The sequence below is a fragment of the Monomorium pharaonis genome, chromosome 4, assembly GCF_013373865.1.
Source record: "Monomorium pharaonis isolate MP-MQ-018 chromosome 4, ASM1337386v2, whole genome shotgun sequence".
NCBI lineage: Eukaryota > Metazoa > Arthropoda > Insecta > Hymenoptera > Formicidae > Monomorium > Monomorium pharaonis.
The window spans coordinates 23610550-23634111 of NC_050470.1; the positions used below are offsets into that span (position 1 = coordinate 23610550).

Below are 23562 nucleotides of genomic sequence, written 5' to 3' on the forward strand. Positions count from 1 at the left end.
TAAATCTGTACAGCTCGGTAATGAATTCGGTGAATTATATTTGATTTTGATGAACGAACATTGAGTTGAAAATTAATAACGTATAAATGAAGAGATCGTTCTTAACTTGCTGTTTCCTTTTATTCGACAATTAAGAGTGAAGAGCTCTTGCCAGGCTTCAATAAATCAGCGTATACGTACCTTTGATGAAATCTACCGCCATTTCAAGACCGTACGTATCCTTGTCGCAGTCATCGAGTATGTGCGCTCCGATTTTAACTCCCGGCACTATTTCTCGTTGATTAAGAATATCTAAGGTGTAGAGCATTGCTTCTAGCGCTTGTACGCCTCCCTGCGGCATCACGGGTCCGCAAGTAATGGTGTCCTCTCTCTCGTGAATCATCATTAAGCCACCTAACACGAGGTCACCTTCCACTACTGCTTCTTTCTTTACCGGCCAGCTAAGATGATAGACCAGATCCTTCGGTTCCATCGATCGAAATTGATGACGTCGATGTCTGATCGGATGAGGTAATCCATCGCGAAAGTGACTCAAACGTACACTCATGCGATCATCGTAGTGACGTAGTCTCACGGTGTCTTTCATCAAGTTTACATTTTTGTTAAATAATGGAATTATATTGTCGGTCTTTGAGATGTCGATCTTCTTGGCCCATTGTTTGATAGATTTCAAACGTCGATCATCGGCCGAGCAAATGCAGCTCAGTAGTGCCAGAAGCAGAAACTTCATGACGTCATAATCGATAAATTATATTGTTTGTTAGTTTCAGGTTTATCCGATACGTTAGCGATTTCGATGTTGCCGTAGCTTTCACTTGTCCGCCTCGGGCTTTGAATTTACGATGATTTACGTCGGTACTCTTCCTTGGCAATATGAACGGGCGAGCGATATCAGCTTCGAACGGAAGATCGGAGGTCTCGCGCACGATCGACGGAAAGGACGTGCCAGCGCGGATTGGGGAAGATTCGATTGATCCCGTTTTTTCGTATTCCGTATGTATAACGTGTATCAGAAGTGAGCAGCAACTGATTCACAAGTTGAATGTGGTGCCATACCACTTTCAATTCGATGACACTTTAAGATAAAGATATAATATTGAGAAATAGATTATTATTTATAAAATAAAGTATTTGCAAATTTTAAAAATATTAATATAATTATTTAAAACAGAAAAACAAAATAAAGACTCTCTCAAAGGAAGAAAATAATATAATAAATAAAATTATCATTTAAATTTATACTGATCATACGTATATAATGTACATATGTAAAATATTTAGTTAACAATAGGAGGAAGGCCAGTATGATAAATATATAGGTATCAACAATATCACCAACTTAATTGAAAATAAAATGTACAAATCTATCTACAATTATAATTGAAATGCAGCTTGCAATTTATATATGAGGCATGTAGTTTGCTGAGAAACGTAGCATATGTCGCGACATATGCTATGAGTATGCTAATGTAAGAGGAGATCTTGGTGGTACAGAAGCGACGTACATGTGTCGTCACGATGTTTCGCGTAATCTTCCATTTGTTTTTATTACACAGAACCTGTCTTTCCCAGTGTTGCACTTTCTATGCTCCATGCAAATTTTATATGCGACCACAATTATTTAGGTTGCACAATTTTTCAACGTTTTTTTTTTTACGTAAACGAATGAAATGTGGCGCATTAACGCGGTTGTTCATCGAAACATTTTACCGATTTCAGCTGCGTCATTTACGCGCAAAAGTTAGAATGGATTTATCGCTGACCTGAATCTCACCATTGTTTTCACGACGACTTATCACTTCTCTCTTTGCTCACGAAAAAAATAATATTTATTGCCTATTACGCCCAACACCTCCCTCGCTTCTTTTTCAACATTTCGTATTTAATCGGGTATTTTATGGGGGACTGTGATTAATGTTTTTATTGGTTTTGTGTGCCGACATTAGGCGTATTCACACAAAAAAAAAATCGCTCTTTTGTATTGGACGAGGCAAAACATAAATCTAAGCGTTAGGAAAATAATATACGCGTTTAACAGTGACGAACAAAGTGTTATACCGTACCAAGACGCTCGTTATCCAACGCCATCAGATTGGTGACGACCCCGCTATCGGATATTTTGATAGGTCTTCCGAGCTTCGAACCCGCAGGTGGTATCGTGCAAGCCGCAAGTTTAAATTGCTCGGTCACGAAGCGCCGCGTTGCATGGTCGAGAAATTGCAGATGTGCGAGCACGGGCGTGCGGTCGCGCGTCGATAACGACTCGGAGTTCCGCGTAATTAAAAACTTCGACATGGCTACATCGCTGAAAGTTGCATTATTCCTGGTGAACTTTCCGGCTTGTCGAATGATTGTCAGAACGACGGACCGAGGTCGGCTGTAATTCGTTGTTGCGGAATGTTTACCTGTTGCGCGGCTCAAACTCCGACGGAAGTTTGATAGCTCCGCTACGCCGTGTCGGAGAATGCTCTTGCGCGATTTCTTTCTATCCGGACATTCGTTATGACTTATACGGAAGGTTTTATGATCTCACGCGTGATCGTTCGATAGATACATGACCAAGTGTCACTCCTAGACGACCTGTTGCTCACCATCCCTACATACTTGATATTGTACTTGTATAGATAGATACAGCAAAGAGAAGGAAAGGGGAAATAAATTGCAATTAAAAGCAGGAGGTAGAAATTGTGTAGAAATTATGTAGAATTTCTCTCAGATGAGTTTGATGAATTTAAAATTGATTTTTTTTTTATAATGTAAAGTTTATGGCGCAATTATACAGTTACTTAATATTCATGATAAAGATGTTAATTAAAGTTTATGATATTCTAACAGATAAAGTAAAAGTTTTATACTTGAACTAGTTTCATATATTATTAGCTTTCTCTCTGAAGAAAGAAAATCCACCCATTAAAGTGGACCCGTTAAAGCATCTGTTAAGCGAAAAAGTACAATGTTCGTTACATATTTTATATATCTGTTTCTGCTTTAGCACTATTTTATTTTAGTAAATTAGTTTAGCAATAAAATAACAATACTCTTGATATAATCGTATTTTATAACATTTTGTAACTATAAAATTTATAAATTGCATAATTAATTATCTTTATTAATTGCAAAATTGATATAATAGATTATTAGTAAAAAGAAGAAGAAGGGAAGAGAGAGAGAGAGAAAGAAGAAAAATTATTAATAATTTTCTTGTTATTATTAAATAACAATAAATATTATTATTGATTGAAAATTTACAAATTACGTAAATGTATTTTTCCTACTTTTTATACTTTCCGTTTTTATAACATTCTCTCTCTAGTAATATTTTTGAATTTTATTTATAACTCCAAAATTCCATAATATACAGTTGCAATGAATATCGTATAAATTACTAAATAACAATAACGGTAGTGCTATTGAAGCGTACAGAAAAGTCGATTTTGTTTGCGGAGATATAGGCTCAGCTCGTCCGTTTATTAACGATGTGCCGTTTTTCGGATGTTAAATTTACTGATTGCGAACATCTGCTCGTCAAATCAATTGGTGTTCACCATTGGTTTGGCACGCAATCACGAGTCAGGATTGTGAAATCGGTGATTGTTAGTAACAACGTGTATGCACGCGCATTTTTACAGAATAATGCGTAGTACAAAGAATAAAGTAATAATGAATGAATAACATAACTGGAAAGGAAAAAAAATAGAATTACAAAACTGAATAATTTTCCTTCCATTATCCCTATCGATCTTTAGTTTTAGGTACATTTACGTTTCATAGAGAGAGAGTAGCCGATACCAATATGCATATTAATACCGTTCTTCCGTTATTCTGATCTACATTTATGGTAATCAATATAATTTTGTTTACTTATGTATATATAATGAATATATGATGACTATTAATGCTATGTAATAGTTCACAGTATGCATATTTCTCATACCGCAAGTTATGTATATATCATAATTAAATTTGATTAAACTATATGTGAAACGTATTTTATTTAACCGTCATGATTTTGAGACGATTTTAGGTTATTTGCACTTAAATATATTCGTCGTTATTTGCAATTGTATTACGCGCAATTGATTATTTCGATTAAATAGGCAAAGAATTAAATAGATGATGAAGTCGTGATAATGTTCAAAGTATCAGCTACGCTGCGACCAATTAAGCAGTAGAGTTAATCGTAATTGCAAACCATCCAATTAATTGACGATTCACCGAAATCGGGCCAAAATGCGGCGGCAAGGATCTTCATTGAACTTGCATCAAATATGTCACAAAGCAACCGCACAATTCGGCTTAGAGAACTAGAACGAAATATAATAGACACAATTATACATCTTATTGAAACTATCGCCGTAAATTGCTCAAACCTCAATAAGATTCTAGATTGTACTTCTCAAAGTTTCTGTTTGAAGAGAAAGACAAAGTTGTCTAGCAGTAGATTGTAACTTTGGCTACTACTTACTGTACGTAGTCGGAATTTTTAACGATGTCTTTTACAGAAAAGTTAGATTATGTCCTGATCAAGGTTTGGGAAAGTAATTTACTTGAGATTACATGACAACGATAATGTCGAAAACTTTTGAATCACCCAAGGACGTACGTGTTAAAGTAAGTTGTACAGTATATATTTTTTTAAGTATATTATTTATTGTAAACAAAAATCATAAGGTGTGTTGAAACAATTATAACAAAATAACTTAAAAGTATAATGTTAGTGAAAAACAAAGTGTTTTGTATATTTTACATAATATTATATTATTTTTTAATTTTTTAAAGTAGTATTTCTTAATTATAATTAAAATTTAATTTAGAAGACGTATGTTCTATACTGTATCTTTGTCGCATCAAATTTAAGTTTACAAATTGTAAATTTATGAATTAAAAAACCGCATAAACTTTTTAATTTAACTTTTTATTGCCTAACCGATAATCTGACGTTTGACAATCGATTGCCAATTCTGCTTAATCACAATTTATTTACGATTTCTTCATCCGCTTGTTTTAACAGTAGAAATATTATTTTTTATTGTAGCACAAAAAACTTTAATGCTTTTACAGTGATTGTTTGAATAACTCTCTCTATTAGAAAAACGTATCTCACACATACATATTTCAAAAAACTGCTGAAAGAAAGCGTCTGCGTTTACAGCGGTACAACAAATGATTGTCATTTAACGCACAAAACCTCACTAAAAAAGCGAATTGTTTTTTCTCTATTTAGGTATTTTATTTTAATATTTTATTTTATGTATATAATTTCCTTGAATATATTTAGATGAATGTGTTCGAGTAAAGAAGAATGTTGTAAGGGACAATCGATAACGATGTAATACCATGGCAATCAATTGTGGATGTCACATACGCGTGAGATAAACGTGCAATCGAATTGCAAGCCTGAGGATATTTTGTCATCAGATCTTCAAAAGCATCTCTTTGTCAACGATTTGATTACCTACTTATTATCTTCATTTGAAATGTTATTGTGAAGAAAAACAATAGTATTAATTCAACACATTAATCTTTATCTCACATTATTCTTTTTTACGGAGCTTTATGAATTTTAATTTTGCACGTATAAAAAAAAAATTAGAGGGATACTTTGCAAGAAGCTGTCATCCTTTTTGTCACGCATGTAACACACCGATTTCGCAGAAAACTCGTAATCGCGATCGGCGGGAAACGAGAGACAGCATCGGTGGGTACAATTGGCGATTATTTAATTAACGGGATTATCGTGTCATAACAAGTAATAAGTTTTGTGTCATATTCCGACGAAAACATTTTTCGTTTATTGCGTTTGTTAGGCCCGAAAACGATTTGAAAAGGAGCACGCGCGCGCGTCGCTGTGCCGTAGCAGCCACTGACTGGCTGGTGCGACTGCATCAACGCTACCCTCCTCGAACGTATCAAGCCTCCTCCCTTCTCCCAATCTCCGCTCCTACTCTGCGACCCCTCTTCCTAACGGTCTGACCATTTTCTCATAGGTCCTTTCTCTTCTCCACGTCTTGGCGCCCTCTCTTCCGCGCTGTCTCGCATAACGATCTGTACTAATTCATACCAAGCGATTAAATAATAGCTAGTGTCAAGCACTATTTGACACGGGCACTATTTCAACTTGAAGAGAAATTTCGAAGATAACCAGATATTTTGAATAAAATTGCAAATAACATTTGCGTAGAGTATTTGCGAAAAGCATTATAATTAAATTAAAAAATGTTGTTTGAAGCCCTTAGAACAATGTATACGCGAAAATGTGTTAACGAGATTCTTTGGTGCATTTTAATTAATTATTTTAAACAGAAATTGTTGTTAAGTTTCCAATAAATTAATCACGGAGCCAAGCTGAGCTAGCTGATTTCTATTAGCTATTGTTTAATCATAGATTAAATGAGTGAGAAAAAGTTAACAATGTTAAATAGTGAATCTTATTTTTTGTTTGAATGCATCTACTAGCATATAAGCAATGATGAAATTAATGAAAATTTTAATAATTATCTTTATGAAAATATAACTACGGCAACTGTTTGTGGTGATAATAAATCATATCCGTTTTGGAATATTTCCTTGTCAAAACTCGCAGCGTAATTTCGTAGTCCGTGAGGTGAGTGGTCTCGCACGGCTAAAATACCGCGGTAATTAGCTTACACGGCGATGTATACTGCATGCTGTGCTATCATAACGGAAACAAGCCACCTCGCACCCATCAGCGCGTACATCACCGTACCTGCATTCAAAGAGATGTCTTTTTCGTGTCGTTCATTTTTGGTTTTGCCATACTGATAGGTTATTTTAACTTCTAACAGGTTTTTTCATTCAAATAATGGAAAGGACAGATGAAAATGTTTTTTTTTTCCCCTATTTATTTAGTATGCGACTCTGACAACGTTTACTATCTAACGTAATGAATATTCCGCTGTTGCTTTATCCATACTGTAATTATCTTCGCGTTTCACAAGTTTCATTATTAGTACGGTCTTTCGAATAGTTTCTTAAATGTGTTGTTGGCCCCAAAATAAAACGTAGCTAATGTACGAAACAGAGTTAATGTATTGAACATGTGTTACGAACTGTGTCGACTTAAAAAAACATGCCGATTTGAAAGACATATGATTTTGTTAAAAATCGGAAAAAAATAATATAAAACATAACAAGATTTTTAAACTGTATCTTGTGTTAAGTTATATCATTTCTTGTTACTAGAATCGTAATCTCCATTTCTGAACATTTCTAAATAATAATGTTAAACGAAAAAGCATACTGAGTTATACTGCGATCAGATTACGCAATAATTGCATAATGACAATTATCTTGCGGTACCTGGTATTAGAGACTTTGCGAAATCACACAGCTTTCTATTACATTTTTCGAGATACGATTATATGAAGCTGTAACGAGATACAATTTGTTCTCGTAATGATCAGGAACTGTAATTGGAAAGAAGTGCAGGACAAGCGGGAATTGTCCAATTGGAGAGAAAGATTATACGACTGCTTCAAAACGTATCAATTGCTAAAAAAAATGAAATCTGTTGCTATTTCATTGTATCCACTCAGAAAAATTTGAGAGCGTCCTAATACTGAATCAGTAGGATGAGTTTAATTTTTGGCGAGCGACGTTAAAATTACACGATAACCCAATAGTAGGAAACGGTTGGCCCGATTTGGCGCTACCCAATTCTACGATTAATTTATCAAGAAATCGAGAGCAATTTCTGGAAATTCGCGACATCTGTTACACGCGAGATAATAATACCTGGGAATTCGGCACGTCAGCTGGCTACGACGCGTAATGGTTCACGAATCTATTATGCAAAAATGCACGAAACCGTCTGGTTAACAATACGGTTGATGCGGCGTTCTGAATTTTTATCTACTGTTTAAGATGTTCAGTACTTGTTACAAACATCAAAAATGTAAAATTACACATATGAAAGGACATGCGTGGCATGTGCGAAATGATTTTGAAATCAAAAACAAAATCAAGAAATTACCGTCAATTATATGAGATTATAGTTTTACGATTTGTCCTCTGCCACGCAAAACATAAACGTGAGAGAGAGAGAGAGAGAGAGAGAGAGAGAGAGCAAGCAATCCACGCGTTACTATAATGCTATACTCCTAAAAGAATATTGGACGACTTTTTTTGACGTTTTACAATATTTAATCCGCTTGCCCGTCAAGCGCATGAATAAAAGGTAACAGAAATAAAATGATGCGCTATCCGTTTGCAGAATCTATAGAATCGCGAATGAATAAAAAAGCATTGCAAAATGGAGGAAAACGATAGTGATCACGTGCTTGGTGCATCATGGCCGCGGAAAATGGATTAGGCGTGTTTTTGTGCAGTTACTTATGAGATCACGTAGCCGGAGCTGGCCGAGGTGGCTTCGGAAATTCGTGCCGGAAGTCTTATATCTCGGTGATCAATTCTCTCGGGGCGAGCCGAGATAAGTTCGTTAAGTGCCGGGTCGCAACCGTGCAATCGACTGTGATTTGTTAAGAATATCTAAAGCTTTGCCTGGGATTAGCTTTCACCGAGTCGGGGGAGTCGTGATTTATAATAGATCCTTGTACGTTAATATAACGAGCATGAAACGTGACTTGAAAGATTATTTTTTTCTATTATTATTCATCCGGGAACAGTGTGGTTTTAAATAACGTTACATTATATACATAAATATCTTTAGTCTTATGCTTTTTTTATTTCTTGCGAAAGCGAATAGAATGATGAACATTATTTATATCAACTTTTCTAATTTTTAATATAAGTTTTTACATTTTATCAAATATCAGAATTTTTAGCTGTAATCTACTAATAATTTACCATTACACTCTACCATATACTATTTTTATACGTATATTTGTTCTAGCTAAAATATAAATTTATATTACTAGTTTGATTTTGTTAATTAAATTATTACAATTATTTAATAGTAATTTTTTAATAGTAACGTACAGCAACTATATAAGATATTATACGATTTGTTAACTTTTTATGTAAAATTATAGACTACACATTTATTTAAATATATGTTATTTTTACTTGTTTGCTCCAATTTTTGGAGATTTCTTGCATTGCTTTTGGTAACGAGATAAAAATTATGAGAAAAGTATTTACATAACACTTTGATAAATACCTGCGGCTAAGTATAATCCTGGTAAAAAAAGGCATTAAGTATTGCATACTAATTTACGGAAACTCCGGTTTAAACCTCGTTAGATGTTAGCTAGTTAATGAATCCTCCCGTGGTTTTTATTCGCAAAGCTTTTTAAGCCATAATATGATATCTTATACTATAATAAATTTATGACAAGAAAAGTTTGCCAGTTAGTTTTCTATTAAAAAACATTAGAAACAATTATGTGTTATCTTTCAACGTGTATTTATAATCTTTAACGCGCACTTTTCTACACGACAGCAATTTTGTACAAATATTTAAAACAAAGATGGAATTTATTTTAAAAGTTACTAAAATTATTTTAGAAGTACTTGCGAGAATAATATTTGTTTTACAAATTAAAAATATTTTTACTATGCTTTTGTAAAAATATCAATTAACGGATGCAATGTATAAAGTGATATCGAATGTTATTCCCTTGACAAAACGACTTCCGGCAATGCCGCAATAGTATTTTTTGGACATTTGCAGAAAGTGATGACGCAATGGATGAAAGTTTAAAAAAATAGTCGATATATAGGTATGTTACAACGTTAGTATTCTTGCACAAAGGAAGCAAGAGCACGTTTGATGTTCCGATATATTGGCCATGCGAGCACACGTTTAAATATTCCACCGCAGCGTAGCGTTCTCGTAACATTGATCAACAACTCGGGACTTGTAGGAGAAAGAGAGGAACGCGTTTATTGGCGTTTTCCAGAGAGAAGTTTTACGGTATCCAAAATTTACATCAAACGACTGCAATTCGATCCGTCGATTTACTTAAAAATTTATCGTAAAAAAGTTAAAACATTTCAATCGAAGATTAATCAGAGTTTGAAAAAGTTTGCTTGGCAAGTTATATTTCTTCATCTTTGATATCTTTCCAAGAATCTTTTCAATTTATACGCGGATTTAGCAGTTTTGCTGAAGTATCTAAAAATTTAGTTTGATATAAAAAAATCGAAAAAATATTTTATTGAACTATTAAAACAAAAGTATTTATGTAGGATAGTCGAATATAATGACAAATGCTACAAAGTTTTCATATTCTAATCACTTTAAACGTCTTAGACATAATTCTGTGGGTCTAATAAAATTTTATTCGCAAAGCTTTTTAAATCATAATATGATATCCTATATTGTAATAAATTTATGAAAAGAAAGGTTTGCCAGTTAGTTTTCTATTAAAAAACATTAAAAATAATTATGTGTTATCTTTCATATTTATAATCTTTAACGCGCACTTTTTTACACGATATAGCAATTTTGTACAAATATTTAAAACAAAGGTGGAATTTATTTTAAAAGTTACTAAAATTATTTTAGAAGTACTAAATCTAATAAAATTTTCTGATCTATATATGTAAAATTCTTAAATCTTTAGCACAAAAAATCTTTCTTTCTATATAATAAATATGTATAAAATATTTCTGAATCAATCGCTATTTGCAGTTTTATTGGTATTATTAATATTTTTATAACGACAGTAGGCAACTACAATTTTACAGATTCTCCTCTTATTCTTGCAAATGACTCTACTTCGAATGCCATTCCCTGGTGGAAATTCTGGTCTTATTAAACTTTCATAAAATCGTTATTACTGCTCACTTCCGTGAGGTACAGCGGTATTCGATTTTGCCATTATCTCCTGCTGTGGTGCCTCAACTGAGCTGCACGTTGAAAAATGTTGTTTTTAAATCGTTCGTCGGGAAGCAAGTCGTGACAAATTGCTGTGCTCGCCACTAGGAGCAACATTATCTCGAGAGCTCGCGTGCAGTCCGAACGCAAAAACGTTCATGTTTTAATGACAACGGATACGACATTCACCGTTCAGTTATCAGATATGAATTCTGGTATTCACGAATGTAAAATTCGACAAAATGCTTTAATAACAATAGCGCATTGAATCACTGTTGAATTAAAAGAAATTGCAAGTTTTAATTATATTAAATTAGATGTGTATGTACATGTGCATGTATGTATGTGCGTAGCGTGCGCTATATATTTTTCAATGTTCGTTTACTCTTGAAATATTCAAAATGCTTGTGATATTTACTCTAATAATATTATGAGGCCGCAGCGCGTAGGACTGTCGAGCGTGATGTAAACGTATTACTGCTCATTAACCTTAAATGTTACTATTACGGCGTAATAATTCTAAAGATCTGCAGTTGGTTCAAACATTATGACAGTGAGTTTCGCAAAGCATGCATTTCGCTAAATTAGCATTACATCTGGTGTCTTGCAAAGCCTTTGCCTGCATTAAGCTTTTGCAAGAGCAGCAATTGTGCAAAGAACAAAACGCATGCTGCGAAACTACACTTTTGAATAAATTAGTGGATTTTAGACGTGTTATGTCTTCATAATTATTTGTTTATTACTATTTTTTTGCATATTTTGCAAAAGTAATTTTTTAAAACATTTTTTCTTGTTCTCAATAGTTATAACAAAATGATCAACATACGTGAAAATAATTAAATAGTTTTAAAGCTAGTTTTTATTTTGTGACTCTTATTTTTTTTGTGTGTGCTAGCGAACTTCAAATATTGTCCGGTGGGATACTAATATCTCGCGTGACGATTACGTTATCATAATTTTGCGATACATTTTGCACATGCGGAGAACGAACTGTATCCGAGGTAATAATAATTACAGACCGCAATGTCCGCGACGCTCTCAACGAGAAATTCAGCATGCAATATTAATTAACGGCTTATAAAGACCTATCGATTTGAAGATTATCCACACATACCGCGAACATGCTGAATTCGGTTTAGCTATTCGTAATCTAACTGCTCTCGTCCATGTGGTGTATCATACCACTTCATTATGAAATTGTATATACAGGATGGCTCCGTCCTGTAGAGATTAAAGCAACAATAAAAAGAACATATTTTACAGAACTTTTGGAGGGAAAATAAAACTCTTATAAATCCTGTAACAACATATATATGCATGTATATAAATTACTTCTTATAGTCACAAGTATTATAAGTTCTTTAAACACAAAGTTTTATCAAACTAATACATCCATACATATATATATATATATATATATATATATATATATATATTATATACATATATGTGTGTGTATATATATATATAATGATAAACAATATTATATTTTGAGGCAAGGAATATAATGAATTATAATAAATACTTGAGAAAAAAGTTAAGATTAAAAAAATAAATTCATTTTCTCTCTAAAGGTTAAATATTTACTTTTAATTGCACTTTGTTTTATTTTCGATAACAAATGTTACATGTAAAGTAGCATTTTCGTAGTTTTTTTTTTAATTATTCTGTAAATTACTGCATTTACGATATAGAAGTGAATATAGCGATTTTCTTGAAAAAGTTATGAAAAATAACGTAAATTAGGAATATTTAACAAGAAAGAGGTATGTATTAAATTAAAGCAATCTATTAATAGAGATTTACTGAAAAATTGAACAACCTAGTTTTTAGACAAAATTAACAAATCCATTTTCGTTCGCTGATGATTTTTGACGAGCTTCCGGAGATTTATCCGCAGCCATAAGCGGCTTAAATCTCTCTTTGGGGGAAGTATCAATAAAACCGATTACGACCATCGTGAATATCAACGAGTTGGTGCCAGCTGGTAGAATGCAAGCTTACAGCAATGCAGTTTCACGTGCTCACCGACAACTTTTAACCTAGGTCAAGATTAAATATACGAATTGTATAGAGAATTCGTATTTCGCGTGGAGATAGTTCACATTGCTTGGATTCATTACGTTGTATCCGTTGAATAATACAACAATTTTAATTTTTTGGATGTTACTGTTACTTTTACTTTTTGGATGTTTACTATATATCATTATGTGTCACTTTTTACAGCGTAACTTTTATTGAAATTAAAAGAATTACACGATATGTAAACGATTGTTCGTTTTGTTTAATTAAAATGATACATATTGGCTTAAACGAATATGGCAACTCAAAAAATATCTTCGCGGAAACTTTAGACTGGAAAATAAGTTAGAATAGTTTTTTTTTAGAAAAAATTATATTACCTTTTGAATTATCATCGAATAAATTATTTTGCATAATTAGAAAAATGGATATATTTGCAATTAGTTAAAACAATTAGTTAAAGCAATTCTTCTTTTAGGCATATTATTTTTATCGAAAAAATTCTTATACCGAAAATTGAAATAGAAGTTTGTAAATAATTTAGATGTAATCATCATCTAATATTGAGCTATTTTGTAGTTTTTATTGGTAGCGATAAAACGTGCTGAAATCTCAGCGTACGATAAATCTCATAAATTTATCGAATGCTGGCGTTTCTGCAAATTTATACGGAGTAGTCGGTATTTTGTGAAAAGCTCAGCTTTTCTCTTGGAAATTTACCGACAGTTGGTCGGAAACTTACCGGTAGTTGAGTATATCTCTTCAAGGATGTAGAAATGTAGATATTATCCCATTGATGTTTAATAATTACCTTATCCACTAATATATATATATATATAAACCAATTTTATTAAATATAAAATGCCAATTATGTGTGTGCGTGTATGTGTGTATGTGGTGTATCTGTGTATACTATTTTCTTTCAAAAAGGAAAATATTAAGCTAGAAAATATATGTGTTGCTGACAATTTGGAATTATTATTCTTTTTATGATGATATTATATTTTTTCAGATATAAAAAGAAAAAAAGTTTATATATATGTTTTCCATCTTGAATGTATTTAGTCAATGTGCTATTCTAACGCAATAACAAAGTTAATATTACATACAATATATATACAAGTTCACTAAAAATTATATGGCGGTGATTCCGGTACCGTAGTTTTCTTGGTTTCATTGAAAATCTCCTCATTAGAGATATTATCTGCGATATCATAGCTTGTTGCTTTCAACAGTGATACTACATCGGAAACTCTCTTAGGAAAAATATAAGATATTTAAGATACACAGTTTTACTGGAAAGTAAAATTCTGAGTCTTAGATCTTTTAGATAAGTACGAGAAAATAAAGTCATATAAAAATTAACTTAACAAGAATAAAGGAAAACAATATTAAAATCTAAGAAGGAAATGCGATACAATATTATTAAAGAAGATATGAGTATTTACAAGCTCCTACATCACACACGTTAGGTTAATGTCGTATTAAAAATTAATTTAATGTGTGAGATAGAATTGGATATGAAATTAAAAGATTAAAATTTTTTATACTTACATCCCCACGATGTCATATCATTTGACAAAAAGGTTCGCTATATGAAATACACAATATTACGTGCAATACACGTATAAGGAAACCATGCATGACCATTATGTATTGCGACGTGTACATACCCTTAATGAAATCCACTGCCATCTCAAGACCGTACGTGTCCTTGTCGCAGTCATCGAGTATGTGCGCTCCAATCTTGACGCCAGGCACAATCTCCCGATCATTCAGAATGTCCAACGTATACAACATGGCTTCTAGAGCCTGAACTCCGCCCTGAGGCATTACACGACCGCATGTAATTGTATCTTCCCTTTCGTGCACCATCATCAGTCCCCCTAGGACGAGATCACCTTCGACCACCGCGCTACGCTTTACTGGCCACTGGTCTGAGAGCACGTCACCGCCCGATGGATCGACGACGTTCTCCATGAGATTCTCGAAGATATCTTGGGAAGAATCATTGTTCCTTTGACGAAATGGATCAATAGTCCAAACGGATTCGTTACCGTACGCTTCGTGTCCCTCTTGCGAATTAATGAGCTCGGTCGAGGAGGACACATCGAAGACGATCTTGTTCGCAGTGTCTGATACATTTGCGTCCACAGCTGAAGGAACTTCTTTCGGAATGATAGAGTTGTCTATTTTGGTTATCGGTCTCGATCGATCGAGCGTTTGGATTAGAAGTGGCGTCTCTACCAAGCTGGCATTCGACGGAGAATTTATCAGCGATATCTCTAATGAGTCAGAAGTATCAGAACCCATTCTTGCCGAACCATTTGTGGGGATTTCATCGCGATCAGTCGTCAATGGGATTGATTGCCATTCTTTCTGGAATTTTTTGTATTTCGAAGATGGCAGTGTTTCAATAGATGTATTAACTTTTTTCGCGCTAGTTAATATTTGGTCTACGTTATTTGTTTGAGTCGTCGCAATGGATAGATTCGCGGTAAATTCGATTGGCGAGTTCGATGTAGTTGTCGTCGTCTTTGTCGTATCGAGTGTCTTATTTATTTTACTGTCGAATTCGATTGATGTTGAAATCCCTGGAGTGTTTTGATCCTCGTGGCGTTTGTATCGTCGATTCTTTGAGTTATGGACACCGCCGCTTCGCGAATAAAATCCGGATTCTTCAGGATGGACGTCACGATGGTTTCCACCTCGTCTCGTCGTAACTCTTACATTTTTTAATCTGGGCTCAGTCGTAAGTTCGCTCGATGACTGCACGTCCCCATTAATCTTTCGCATCCCGGTCGAATTATCGCTGACATCCGTTGCACCGAAAAAGATAGATATGCTGTCGGTTGAAGTTCTTCGAGACTCTTCGTCGAGTTCCGATCTTCCATCAGTTGTCGTAGCGATGTGTGGACGCCGTGCGCCGATTGCATGAAATTTCCGCGAGTATTGCGGGCGATCATGAGCTTCCTGATCGAGGGGGCTACCGAATTTTGCGATCTTCGATGAACCGGTAACATTCCGAAGACCGATTCGAAACGCGTCACGAACTTCGATCTCGAACTCGGTCGTCCACGGGCGTTCAAAGTTCGCGTCGGATTCGACGTGTCGCACGTGCATCGGATTCCTTTTCTGCGTGACTGAAATACGCGCTGGCATCTGATAGTCTAAGTTTGATTCGTATATTCCCTTGGTAGTTAAATTAATTGGTAACAGATCACTCTTGATTTCGAACGCTTCGTGCGCTGCGTAGTTCGCAGCGACGGTAATCTTCTTTTCTTTCGTTTTTTCTCCCTTTGTCTCGCCATGATTCGCTGTTTTTCTATTTATTCTCGCATCAGTATTACTTATTGAAGAATGATATTGATGTCGTGAGTCGAATATATCTGCCTTTAATGCGTTTTTTTTGTATAGAATGGGATGTCTTGTGAAGCTGACTCTTTTTCTAATAAAACGGTTATCGAGCGAATTTAATGCGGGAAAAGTGAACGAATCGATGTTCCCATTTCCTTTCGCGTTCCCGTGTATATCTGTACTTACTTTAAATCCTGCCTTTGAATATTCGTCGCGTTTGTGTGTTTCGGCTACTAGAAACTTATCCGCTTTATAGGATTTCGAATACTCGTCTTTCGAAAAGTGATAGGGACTCACGGTGCTTTCTTTATCACCAACTTCTCCGTTTGCACTCGAGATTTTGGAGTTGAAGATTATCGTAGTCCAGGTGGCAGGTATTGTACGCACATACGGTGAATTCTCTGTGTCATCTGTAGTAGTTGTAATAGTTTCTTCTTCTCCACTTTGATTTTCCTTTAAATTTGAGTAGTTTGAAAAAGTTGGCCCTGGTTTTTCAGATTTGGTTTTTGTTTTACTTTTCGTCAACTTGAGACTTAGATGGGAATCTCTTTCATTCCTATTACTTTCATGTATTTCGTCGGCGTATTTAGACTTGATATTTTCTGTTGTTTCGAGTTGCAAGATATTGGAATTTTTTAGCTTCTGTATAGAACTTTCTTTCTCGCTACGCGGGTTCTTTGTAAATTGGTCAGGGAAGAATGCGGTCATTTCGTTCTCTCCGCTAAAGATTCGATCCCTCTCGTGTTTTTTCCGCCGTCGGTTTTCTTTGTCAAACGGCTGAGTACCGTGTCTTATCGTTCCTGCCTTTTCACGATCGCTCAAGAATATGTAGACGGTTCTTCCTTTACGTTTTCTCTTTTTCGAAGCACTTTTTAATTCTCGAGATGTCGATGGCGACGGGCGTAGGCCGAACATGAATTTAATATAATTCTTTATATTCTTTAACTTTTCCGTAAGAATAACCTTCGACCATATGTTTTCCGTTGCCATTCTTTTTGTAATCAGTTGCGCACTTTTGTCGTCGCTGTCTTGTAAGTACTTCGTCGTAGCCCATGCATTTGACATCGCAATGTACTTTTCATAGCCACTGACTCGTGAATCGCGATTTTCCGTATTTTTGAATTCCAGAGAAACTGCTTTCACATGCATTGGTAAACGATTATTCGATTTAGACTTCTCTCTCGCGAATCGTAATCTGGAATCATCGACTTTCTTATCGAAAATGGGATACGTCGCTCTATGATGAACTGTATAAAGAGTTCCTTCATTGTCGTCTTGTAGCTTATTAAGAATCCGTTCACCAGCTAAGCCGCTATTCAAAATCAGCAATATGGTCCATGTGGCCAGAATGGCCGTCCAACCAAAGTTTCGCCACATTACATCACCTCTTCGTCGCATTAATCATTGCCAAATCCTAAAAAAAAAGGAAAATATTTTGTTAATTAATTGTTTATTTACATTTAGTAATTTTAATTATGTAAAAAAATTAATCTAAAATTATTATGTATATATTTATTTAATATTTTTTACATTTAATTTATATTTATTGCATATAAAAAATATTAAACAAAATGATAGTAAGTATAATAAGAGTGCGTACAAAATTAATTTTTAAACCAAACTAAATAATACAAAAACGAGGTGAAATTGGCATCGATTTAGCATCAGCTACAGTATTTAATGCGTATGATCAGCACGATCTTTGCTCCGATAAAAGAGATAATCTTTGCTGTTTGTAATGCTATTTTATAAGGTATTTTGTAATTTGATTTGAATACGATGTTCAAGCGAATCCACAACTATGTGTTACTATTGCCTGCGGACGATGTGGTTCTCTAATTTCGATGCATTCCACTGCACCGAACTAAAAGGGCTGTGCGCACGGGACCTCGCATCGACCGATGCTAACGAGTCAGTTGCAATTACCACGCTAAATCACTTTGAGTCTCATTTTAATCGAGATGAAAATCTCTTCTACCTTACTTTTAAGCTATGAGTTCCTTTGCAATTAAGAAATCTGATTAAGATTTAAAGTAACTTACACCGGTGCACGATATGATGTTATTAACGCGTATGATATTTACATAGGATCGAGTGCAGATTACAATTTTGTTTTTACATTTTCCTGTACATTATGTAATAAATTAAAAACATATGTTTGTTAATAATTAGAGTATTTCTAATTTTATCTTAAGGAATACAAAAAAGATTAAACTTATAACTTATTATACATAAAATATTTATTTAAATAATGCACATCATGATTTTTTACTTAAAATTAGTATAGGAATCCGGATTTCACATTCTTTGTAAGAAGACGCTAGTTCTTTGGTTCTAAATGTAAATTTAATCAAGCACAAATATTTACAAAACAAAAATTGATTTAAATCTGTTGATATTTGCTAATAAAGAAAATACCATATCTTATCTTATATTAGCAGTCTTATTAATGATATATTTTATGAAACGTTAAAAATTTTTTGTTTATTTTTATCATTTTACTTCTTAGACTAAGAATCGAGAATGGAAAACTTTGAAATACTTTAATCGTGCTTCTTTAACTTGATAGAATACCACAAATATAAGTAATCTGAAATGATATATGTTTTCAAGAGTTTGTAGTAAACGTGTCACATAAACTGCAACTACGACCAACTTTATGTTGCACGTTCCCGCTGAAAGAGCAATCCCATTTGTTCGTGCGGCAAATGACACAATAAGGAATGAAGAATATTAGACAATTTTACAACTGTTTTTAATTTTTAAATTTTTCTAAAAATTAAGAAATTTGCAATGTGAGAATTAAATTATTAATTATTCTGCATATGCGAGTATATAAATATTTAATAAATAACATATCAAGATATACTTAAAATATTATGTTGTCAAATATTTAAATACAAATAATGTTTTTCTGTATTAATATTTGTATATTGATTATTCAATATATTGACGATAAAAGATCTGTAATCGTAAAATTAAAAAGTAACCAGAGATACTATCAGAAATTTGTTGCAGATGAAGAGTCAGAGAAAAACTTTTCAAGCGATTTTTTTATTGAAATGAAATAGTAAATAAGTAAGTTTCTTAGCTTATCGAGAAAAATACGTATCTTTCTTTTATAAGAACGCCTACAAAGTTTAATCGAAACTCTGTGTTGCCTTTGAAAGGCTTTCCTCGTTAACGGCATGTTTCGCCTGATAATTGTAGGTGGTACGGTAATACCTGGTCTGGTTTAGGATACTTTCATCGAGCGACGAGAGGCGAGTATGAGAAGGTTCCAGATTGATGAAAAGAAAATATACGGCTTTACAAAACATCAAATTGGGTATTGACCAAATTAAATAATTAACATTGTTCTCTCGATCGATTTGTAAACATTAATATTGCATATTTCTTATGATTTCCAATACGTAAAACTTAATAACTCTGATAAAAATCTTTTAGTTCGATAAAAGAGAGCAAAATTTTTGCTTTTGTTTTTTAAAGTTTTAATGATTTCAAGTTTTACTTTGAAAGCTTAAATATGTATTATATGTGTGTATTGCTGAGAGGAAAATAATATTTTTGTTTTTGTGAATAATAACTTGTATAATATTAATTAAAATAGAATAACAGCTTGTATTTTAAACAATTAATTTTTTTTGTTAAAAAATTGCATTAGTTTAATTTATATTATAGTCTATATAGTACACACGCACGCGTGCGTACACACATACACACACACACATTATAAATTAATATTTAGTACATATATATATATATATATATATATATATATATATATATATCTCGTAAATTAATATTTTTAGTGGATACATGCATATATATAAATTCTCTTCCTTTCCATTGCCATTTCGATTTACTGTTAGTCGATATTTGTCATCAGGATGAAAGAACTTCAATAAATTGAATACGGAGACGAATGCGCACGTGCTTTTATCTACACTGGAACCCCGCGTTAGCGTACTCCGCGTTAGCGGAAACTATCCCCTCCATATGCACTTGGCCCACATGAGTAGCGTGTGTGGGGATAGCAATGAGCAATGCAGTCGCGTATTTCACGGAGTGGGAGTGAAACCAAGCAATAGGAGATAACCCCGCGTTAGCGGACCAAAGCCCCGAACAGTCCGCTAACGCGGGGTTCCAGTGTACATCGGATAGGGAATGCATCGCCTCTCGTAATCCGCCTTTATATGTTTGCTAAGGCAGATGGTCGATATACTTGTCCGACTTATGTCTTACTGCACCAATCCGAACGATCTACATCAATTTCAAAATTATCCAAGTTTCCTCGTCATTCTAGCAATTTACCGTAATAAAGATAGGACACGAGTTGTTTCCAAGACGATCGAGTTACCGGTTTCTGCGGCTTCTTCGCCGTTTAATTACAGTCAAGCTGTGAGTAAACGAATCTCTACTTAACTATCGCTTTCATTGGGTCTTTCATTACGGTACGATATCACCTGCAATTTCGAGCGAAACACAGTAACCAACTGTATTTCGTTAAAGTTCTGTCTTCAGCGATTTTACGAAAGTCGCCAGGAGCTATATTGTATGTCAAACGTCGTACTATAAATTTTTTACCATTGAATCATTCTGACAAACGTCGTTTTACGACGGCGTCACGTTGCAGAAAAAATAGAGCAGTTGAGGAACGTAGGGACCAATCTGTATGGAAATATGTCCCAATATTCATTTCCATAATTTTGCCGCGGATTTACGTTTGATTCGTTACCATCCACTCTTGTTGCAACGATGCAAAAAAAAAAGAAAAAGAAAAGAAGAAATGCATCCCGTGGGGCAACTGGATTTGCGAATCTTTGCACGTTCGAGTCCGCATAGCAGTGTAGAACTGTTATGAGCGAAGTGGGGCGTAAAGACGCGCGGAATTAAAGGAACGTTAATGACGCTCGACGAAGAAGATGCAAGCTAAGCTGGAAGTAATTATATGTGTATCAAAGTACATACTTTCGTGTAAGGACATTTTTTAATTCTATTCGAAACGTCTTTACGAAGTAGTTGCATTGGTGTTATTAATATATTTTTACTATATTATTTTCTAATTATTATTGAAATATTTATATATTCTTTAATATTTCTTATGAAGCTTTATTGCTAGCCTTGAGAAATAACTACGCCGTTTTTAATCATTAGTATGTTGTTTTTTGTTCTATACAATATCTCTACCTGTTGTCACACTTTTGTTTTACATTCATCTCTCTTTGGTTTTTGATTAAAAACAGCTTCATTTTGTCTGCAATTTCGTGAGATGATAACGCGCGACACCGACACTTTTTCTAATATTGTCGTTCTTATATGTTATCGACAACATAAAATTTTCTACGCTATACCTTTATCTTATATTATGTTTTTTAATCAAGTATAATGAGATTGTTAACCGAACAAAATTTATCATAAAAGAAGTTGATCTGCAATATAATTAATGGATGGAGAGAATTAAATACAGTCAATATATAACATTATTTTATAAATAATGAGAAACTTATTAACGCTAAGTTACTGCAATATTTATGATAATTTAATATTTAATAATGTTGATTTATTTATTTGATTTTGGCATTAATATTATTTATTTGTTATTCATTTTATAGTGTAGACAAATTCCTAACTTTTGTATTGTATTTTTTAAAATTAAATTTTATTTATACATAGACGTTATTTTTTTTATTTTATAATATAGATATGTGTGTAGGAATATCTATGAAAGAAAAGACTCGCAAAAATATCAAGTATTTTAATAATTACCATAGATTGATATTTATTATACCATTATTTTTAATTTTCGTTGTTCTTTTTATAAAATCTACCGTCGTTTTACATTTTTATTGTTAAACCTCAAATATAGCAACAATGTGATAAAAGCATTCTGAAATTTTAATACTACTTTCTATATGACATGTATTGTACAGATTGTACCGTAATACCGTTGCTCTAATACAAAAGCTGATTAACTAATCGATACTTGATATGTTCTCCTTTCCTCTTACTCAATAAAATACTCAATAAAATTCTTTTTTGTCGTGTACATTATAAAAAAGAAATATTCATATTCAGTAAAATGAAACTATAATTTTTTTGTTTTTTGACAGAAACGGTTTTTTTACGTTTATTTTTTTAATAATATTTCAAAATTAAAATTTGAATAAAAATTTAAGTATATCTGGCGTCTGGATATATTGGAGATATATTTAAAAGTACAAATGTATTTGAACATGAGGCGTGTGTCTGGTGAAGTTTTATTTTTGTCATTTACAAAATAAATAATTCTGACAAGAAATTCAATTACAGTTCTTACAAAAATGTTTGTACTATAATATGTAGCATTTGTTTTTTACGTAATCGCTGAGATCGGTTACTGCATTGTACTTTCGCCGCAAATCTTAAATTGCTACTTAGCGTTCCGAGTTTTAACATTAATTGAGATTGTTGGGCGCTAGGCACGGCAGGAAAATGAGGAAATTGTCTTACAAATTTCTCTCAATAATTAAAACACAGCTGAGATCGCAGGATGCGATAATAACCGTCCGCAAGCTCAGATGCTCGAATAAGGTAAAGAGGATAGACTCTTTCAAGCTGTGAATGAAAATGAAGAGAAAAAATTTCAATTTTATTATATTAATATTTAATAAATCCGCAAATGAATTGTAATTATTGCATGTCACTAAAATATATTCGTCGCATTAATTATCTAGAAACACTTTTAACTAGAAACTATTATATTTTAACACTAGAAACTATTATATTTGTGGTCCTTTGGTACGATAGGAACCCCTTGTTTCGATTTTGTTTACTTAAAATTTGTACTATTATGTATTTCTACCTCGAGTTTTGGCGAAATTAACCAGAAAGTTAGGAAGGAATATAGTTAGAGAGAAGTAGGTGTTTTCGTATGGGTCGGAACGAGGAAGTCTGTGAATTTTAACAACTTTGTTCTTCTGGATGCGGTGTGCGGTCGCGCTTACTAGTTCTTCTTTATAACTTTCAAGGATTTTGGCGTAAGAGAACATAAAATTTATGAAGAGTTGCAGATTTATTGTTATCAAAACTTGATGAGAGAGAAGATTACCATCATAGATTATCATCAGTGACAATCTCTTCATTCTTTAACAATAATTTAAATAAACTTTTTTGAAAACTTTATCGATTTTGTTGTTTTAAATCCGAATTAATTGTTTTTAATGTTGATCTTATAAAAAAGTTTGAACGAGGGCTATGAAAAACCCAGCTATGTTGACCTTTCCATCAAATCGATGAATTTCGAGGTAATGTTTACCCAAGATCAATCATAAATGCTGTTACTTGCCGTGAAAGGATATTGGTCTATCTCAAATGTTTACTTTTAAGCGTCACATGTCTCA

General features: G+C 33.4%; 2 protein-coding genes across 14 annotated transcripts in view; both read right to left on the bottom strand.

The window, feature by feature from the left end:
* Positions 1–23562, bottom strand: part of LOC105833705 — a 136155-nt gene that overhangs the window by 73995 nt on the left and 38598 nt on the right. For all 4 annotated transcript variants that reach the window (XM_028189453.2, XM_028189450.2, XM_028189451.2 and 1 more), the window contains one exon: positions 14497–17594. In XM_028189453.2, coding sequence (XP_028045254.2) covers positions 14497–17578 — 3082 coding nt within the window. In that variant the 5' untranslated portion in view covers positions 17579–17594. The remainder of the gene's footprint in view (positions 1–14496; positions 17595–23562) is intronic.
* LOC105831155 lies at positions 738–8921 on the bottom strand. Of its 10 annotated transcripts, none has more exons than XM_036285755.1 (5): positions 5456–8921; positions 4193–4304; positions 2406–2485; positions 2064–2305; positions 738–1075 (listed from the first exon to the last, which is right to left on the bottom strand). In XM_036285755.1, exons 1-5 carry the CDS (start codon positions 5470–5472, stop codon positions 1062–1064), a joined length of 465 nt encoding a protein of 154 aa, XP_036141648.1. In that variant the 5' UTR covers positions 5473–8921; the 3' UTR covers positions 738–1061. The 10 variants fall into 10 exon arrangements, 2 of the variants coding, with proteins under 2 accessions (XP_036141648.1, XP_036141647.1); XM_036285754.1 differs by lacking the exon at positions 738–1075 and adding an exon at positions 1645–1805; XR_004962970.1 differs by lacking the exons at positions 738–1075; positions 2064–2305; positions 2406–2485 and adding an exon at positions 4466–4519 and having other exon boundaries at positions 3216–4304; positions 5337–8921.